Here is a 6,863-nt window from a genome sequence, read left to right as displayed (position 1 = left end):
CCAACACATAACTTAGAACTTTCTTCCACAAAAGCAGAAAACGAATGAAGCAACTGTCAAAAATTGCTTTAAGATTGGAAATACGAATAAGAAGAGCAAAGCGTGTCGCCAGTACAGGAGACAAATTCCCTTCCCTCTTCCCCGGCCGTCCTTCACCACCGAACAAAATGTTTCCCTTCCAGTGGAGACATCGTGTAAATGGGCACTTATTCGCTTTTAAAATTGGAAAGTGACTGTATGGACAAATGCATTTGCATTTTATTTTAATAAAAATAATTCGAATATAAGGATAAAAATAAGTAAAAACACGCGTATGAGTGTATATTTCGTGAATTTTAGTGAAATGTTAAGAATTATATAGTGTAATGTGGCAAATTATAGTGAAGTTCCAAAGGGCATTTTGAGATTTTTTATTCAATATCTCGAAAACTAAGCGATATATCAAAAAATTTTACCCGTTCATTTCGTTTTCTTGTGTCGAGTTCTATAAGAATCCGTCATCAGATTGCGGCGCCACGGAAACAGCAGAATCCCCAGTATTAGTAAAGTGGTAACGATAATCTGCACCTATGCTTGTGCACGAAAGAAAACTTATAAATGGCAGCATTCAATCGAAGAAACCAAGCAATAGAAAAAATTCAAATAACAATTATTTGTTATCTGGCCACACTGATTCCATACCAATTCAAAAAATTAATGGCGGCACAGCAACTCATTCTGAAGTTGGGGTTCATAAAATTGGTTTGCATATTTTAAGAGTTATTTGGGCTTAAAAATGACTTCTAACAATTCAGTTATAAGTGAAGATATGCTAGAAAACTTGACTTTTACACGCAGTACCTGGTGGAGCGAGTTTTTCGAGGTTTGCGGTGGTATTTTTTTGGCTCTTACGTTAGGAATAATTTAGTTTTTTTCTTGTAGTCTTTTAGTGTTCGCGAGGAGGGTGAAATTTATGACGTCGAAGAAATTGATGAACAATTTCTTGACGATTCTTTAGATGAAGAACAAATGGAATATTGTGAAGGTGCAGAAGAAGATGATGCTCCGGAAGATATCGAACATAACAGCCTATTGAAAGCAATAACATTAAACGAAAAAATATCATTTGTTGAGTCATCTGAAATTCAAGATATTTTAAATGCTACTCTCCCAGTTTTGGAAGAACATGAACGAAAATGGAAAAATGCCGGACTGCAGAGTATTCTTAATACATTTGATTCTGTACGCATTAAGAAAGAAGTAGGCGGATGGATGCGTCGAAATCATAGTGCAACGATTACCGACGTTGAATCCGATTCCAGTACAGATTCATCGATTTCCTGGGATACTGGGAACTATATTCGTACTACAAAGAAAATGCATATGAAAAGCGGACTTAATCGTATTGAATCGATGCGAAGGTTAAATTCTAAGCAAAGTCGTCATAACCATGGCATGATAATTGAAACAACAAGGTATCGTGCTTACAAGTGCGATTGCTGTAACTATAATCGGAATAGAGCAATTAAGATTCGGCAATCAAAGATAATTGAACAACAAGCCAGCCAATCTATGATTGCCTCTTGCAGCATGTCTCGGTCTAATAGTCTTAATCGGTAAGCTATAGTGGCAATATTTGTAAGGTTTATTATTATTAATAGTTTTTCTCGTTGTTTTAGCGATCAGATTGTATCTTTAAAGACAACTAAATATGATACGCCACCGAGATCTTCACCTCCAAAAGATAATTTTATCAATACAGCACCTCCTAAAATCACGACTAAACGGATGGCAGCCTTGAAGGCTAGAGAAAATCTTACTAAGATGCATAAGACTAAATCAAAGGATTCAAAAAAAATGGCTAGAATTGTCAGAAAACAACAAACAAGCGAGTCTATTAAAGATTTTAATCTCGCAACAATAACAGAAACAAACAAGCCATTTAGCCTATCATCCGAAGATTTTAAAGAAAATACATTTCTTACAAACGTTGAAAATATTTGTAACTCGACAGCGCTGAACGGCGTTGCTGCGCGCAAACAGTTGATTAGCCGGCCGCCGACGATAACTGAAAGCTCGGAGACTATTCCTTCTACGCCAAGTGACAAAGGAATGCCAAAACAAAATATTTGTCGCGCCACAACATCTAAATGCTATACAGTGGCAATCAAATGTGTGCCGACCATCAGTGAACATTCAATATCCCTTTCAGACAGCCCGCATAGATCGAAAGCTGGATTAAAAAACATTTACAAATCTAAAGAACCAAACAAAGTTAAAGCCACACGAGAGTTGGAAATTTGTTCGACACCTCCTGAGGGGCGATTTTTTTATATGGATATGCCGCATAGATCGAAAGCTGGATTAAAAAACTTTTACAAATCTAAAGAACCAAACAAAGTTAAAGGCACACGAGAGTTGGAAATTTGTTCGACACCTCCTGAGGGGCGATTTTCTTATATGGACACGCCGCATAGATCGAAAGCTGGATTAAAAAACTTTTACAAATCTAAAGAACCAAACAAAGTTAAAGGCACACGAGAGTTGGAACAAAAAACTAAATCAATTAAGGCGTTTGATCCGGAAGAAAAGCGAACACTTAAAAGTATTAATAATGTAGACTTGATTTCATCCCCATCAACCACTGATTCAGAAGAAATAGTTAAAACTGTCAGAAAACCAACTAAGACTCCAAAAACAAGGGAATTTATTAAAGATTTTAATCTCGCAACAATAACAGAAACAAACAAGCCATTTAGCCTATCATCCGAAAATTTTAAAGAACATACATTTCTTACAAGGGTTGAAAATATTTGTAACTCGACAGCGCTGAACGGCGTTGCTGCGCGCAAACAGTTGATTAGCCGGTCGCCGACCAGAAATGAAAGCTCGGAGATCATTCCTTCTACGCCACGTGACAAAGGAATGCCAAATCAAAATAATTGTCGCGCCACAACATCTAAACGCTATGCAGTGGCAAACAAATGTCTGCCGACCATCAATGAGCATTCAATATCCCTTTCAGACACGCCTAAAATATCTGAAGCTGAATTAAAAAAAAATTACAAATCTAAAGAACCAAACGAAGTTAAAGCCGGACGAGAGTTGGAAATTTGTGCCTCACCCCCTGAGGAGGGGCGATTTTCTGGAACAGCTATTCAAGACACACCAAATCCACGCTATGGAAAAAAAGAAAAAACTATTGCTCGCAATGAAAGGAAGTCACCAGTTGGTGCTAGTAACGTTTCGCCTGTTCGGTTAAATGCTGATACCCCAACAAAATCAATAACTCAACAAAGAATTGATAAACGAATTCCAATATATAAACCTCAGCAAAAGCAACAAACTTCAGATAGCAATTTCGAAGTAACTAGAGAACTTTTGAGTAGTGTGATTGGAGAGGAGAAAGCGCGACGCTTTTTCAAATACAATCTGGGAGCGGTTATATTTCCGATTACATCCACTGTATATTACTGCCCGCCTGAGAAAGAACTCTCTAGCTCAGATAGTGATGACGATCCTCTGGATAAAATTGGACGCTATGGCGAACTGAATGAGTCTGTGCAACATAACTAAGTCGTTGAACGATTATTTTAATTATTTTAAAACTAATATTTCATCTTTGTTACAATTAAGGCACTACGGAACTTCTACCTTTTTTAAATCTAAGTAATATTACCTGGTGCCCTCGACTATTTGCTTTTACCGTTATGATTTTTTTTTTTTTTAATTTTAATGGCATATATGTTGTCTTCGGCGCACTTTCGCGCTACTTTTCGCAGCATAATTGTAATTGTCAGTACGAATTCGAAAATTGTTTATTTTGCAATCTCCGCACTACAGAGTGTCGGAGAAGTTTTTAACAGTTGAAAGTAAATTGTAATTTGTAATATTTGTGAATTGTCTTTTAACCAGGGCAACAATAAGTTGCGGTTAGTAAAATGTAACCTGCTCTGAAAAAAAAAGGTTTGCCCCCTCCACGTTCATACCGAGAATGCAATTTGTTTAAATAAATAATAACAGATATTCAATTGTATGTGGATTTTATTTCATAGATATAAAAAAAATTTCAAGTGTCATTTAAAAAAATTTTTTTGAATTTATTTATTGTAATCTGTTTTCTAACATTCGGCAGTATTTGTATTTAAAACTAAAAGTATAGTACGTTCACATATGCAGTAATCCACAAAATTAATCTACCCGTTATGGCACACATTTTTTTGAATTTATTTATTGTAATCTGTTTTCTAACATTCGGCAGTATTTGTATTTAAAACTAAAAGTATAGTACGTTCACATATGCAGTAATCCACAAAATTAATCTACCCGTTATGGCACACATTTGGCAGATTACCTGCAAAATTGACAATCAGCTGCCAATACTGCTTTAAAAGGGTTTTCTTCATAGAAATTGCTTTGGTGGAATATTTTGGAGTTTTTGGTTTGTTTAATTATAATCTAATATGAAGGAAATACAAGGGGAAGGAATATCTAATTTAATTGCGCAATTGGCTGCCAGAAATAGACAGTCGAGGAAATCCTTAAACGAAGTCTATTGAATTTTCAAAAAAATGATGGCAGCAATACGCATTCGAAGTTCGACATTACATTTTATAATAAGCAATAAAGGCCAAAGTATCAATGGGCACACGCTTTTTTCTGTAATATGACTGCATAGTTAAGGGGTTAGGGGTAGTCAGAGGCCCGAAAAAATGATGATTTTCACGAATTTTTTTTTGCTACTTAATTAATTTATTTAACAAAAATAAAAACATCATGTTTTAACTTGACTTCACCAAAATTCCAAAAAAAAAATTAATAATTGCAAAAGTTATCGCTGTTTGTGTGAAGCCCGTTTCTCCAGAAGTCCCTTGCGGTGAACATCACAAGTCCTTGCAGATTCATCTAAAACCAATCGGACAAGAAAAATTAGTTTTATTAATAGATAATCTTGTGCCTGATCGAAGCTTTTTTTTTTTCAAAATGAACAAAATGGCGGCCTCAGAAAATTTTTTCCAGATTTTAGAGAAAAAAACCAACAGTTAATTGTTAAAAAAAAATCGAAATTTTTGAAAAAAAAAAAAATCCTTCGATCAAGCACAAGTTTTTTATGTTTTTCAAAAGCTGTATAAATTTTATTGAAATCTACGTAGCGGTTTTTAAGTTACAGTGTTCACCAGTTTGAAAAACATAGTTTTGAGAAAAACGCATTTAAAGTTTTGCTATCGGCTCCGGAGCGGCCGAGCGCCCTTTGTTAATTGTTGAATAACTTGAAAAGTATTTGTCGGATTCACTTCAAAATTTTACACAATATTTTTAAAACATTATACTTTAAGAAAATGCAAAAAAAAAAATCAATTTTTTGAAAATTCTGACTACCCCTAACCCCTTAATAACAACTAACAAGAATTTTATTAGAATTATGCCTACAAACCTCTTTTCATTGCCGGTATTCATTTCATTTAGTTTTTACTTCGACGTTTCTCCTTACATTCCTAAAAATAATTATCGATAACACAGGGTTGTATGTAAAAAAAGAGGTTGTCTGTAAAGTTGGTTTACTGACGATAGTTTAACGTGATAACGTCATAAGAAAATACTAATTGAATGGTTGCATTTTTCAAAAGAAAATTTTAATTTTATTTGTTTGATAGATATTTTGTATGGATATAGAGAATGAGTTAACATTAACATAACATAACATAACATAACATAACATAGCATAGCATAACATAACATAACATAACATAATATAACATAACATAACATAACATAACATAACATAACATAACATAACATAACATAACATAACATAACATAACATAACATAACATAACATAACATAACATAACATAACATAACATAACATAACATAACATAACATAACATAACATAACATAACATAACATAACATAACATAACATAACATAACATAACATAACATAACATAACATAACATAACATAACATAACATAACATAACATAACATAACATAACATAACATAACATAACATAACATAACATAACATAACATAACATAACATAACATAACATAACACAACACAACACAACACAACACAACACAACATAACATAACATAACATAACATAACATAACATAAAATAAGATAACATAACATATCATAACATAACATAACATGCTGTTCAAGCAAGGTAACGACGCATGAGCAAGATAACGACGCATTTTTTGGTGCGTGCAGCTGGCTACATAGAATTATAAGACGTTATCACGTCAAAAAATAATAATAAAATTAAAACAACAGGTATTATTAACAAACTTGGTTTTATTTTAAATTCTTCAAGTAAATCAAATTAATAATAATCAATAAATAAGTGAATTTATATATGTACATATGCGCATATGCATACACATATACGCTCACTTAAGTAGGAGAGAGCAAGATGTCGAACGTTGCCGTTCGTTTGCTTTGTTTGCTTTGTCGTTCGTTCCGCGCTTTCGCTTGCAGTTCATTCAAGGTAACGGCAATGAGCAAGGTAACGACATATGAGCAAGGTAACGGCAATGAGCAAGGTAACACTAATGAGCAAGGTAACGACACATTTTTTCGTGCGTGCAGTCTGTTAAATCGAATTATAAGACGTTATCACGTCAAAAAGTATGGTAATAATCTAGGATTATTTTATAATCTCAGATTTCGGGAGAGAAATTTTGTATGGGTAATCTCGTTTTTTAAGTACGAATTGGGAGTTAAGCACGAAAAAGTAGATATTCTACTTATATGTAAACGTATTATAAGACATTCTATTAGACATGTACATATGTAAAGCACCCAATGATGCAACCGTTTCTAGATTTTTACTTTTTAGTCCTACCTCTTCCGTTTGTTAAAGGAGATGGGATTG

General features: G+C 33.7%; 1 protein-coding gene across 1 annotated transcript; it reads left to right on the top strand.

Annotated features, from left to right (window-relative positions):
- Window positions 1-695: 695 nt before the first annotated feature.
- On the top strand, window positions 696-3,994 carry LOC129236306 (uncharacterized). Its single transcript, XM_054870613.1, has 3 exons — window positions 696-862; window positions 922-1,595; window positions 1,659-3,994. The coding sequence occupies exons 1-3, from the start codon at window positions 776-778 to the stop codon at window positions 3,553-3,555; spliced, it is 2,658 nt and encodes an 885-aa protein (XP_054726588.1). The 5' UTR covers window positions 696-775; the 3' UTR covers window positions 3,556-3,994.
- The last annotated feature ends 2,869 nt before the right edge of the window (window positions 3,995-6,863 follow it).

The sequence above is a fragment of the Anastrepha obliqua genome, chromosome 1, assembly GCF_027943255.1.
Source record: "Anastrepha obliqua isolate idAnaObli1 chromosome 1, idAnaObli1_1.0, whole genome shotgun sequence".
NCBI classification, from domain to species: Eukaryota; Metazoa; Arthropoda; class Insecta; order Diptera; family Tephritidae; genus Anastrepha; species Anastrepha obliqua.
Note: the sequence above shows the minus strand (reverse complement) of the source record. Positions and strands in the feature narration are given on the sequence as shown.

What these genes read in the sequence shown, in the direction of transcription:
- LOC129236306 (XM_054870613.1), top strand. Translation starts at nt 776, where the DNA reads ATGACTTCTAACAATTCAGTTATAAGTGAAGATATGCTAGAAAACTTG. An exon ending in GGTGGAGCGAGTTTTTCGAG is followed by an intron (nt 863 to 921) that starts GTTTGCGGTGGT and finishes TTTTTCTTGTAG; the next exon opens with TCTTTTAGTGTTCGCGAGGA. An exon ending in CGGTCTAATAGTCTTAATCG is followed by an intron (nt 1,596 to 1,658) that starts GTAAGCTATAGT and finishes TCGTTGTTTTAG; the next exon opens with CGATCAGATTGTATCTTTAA.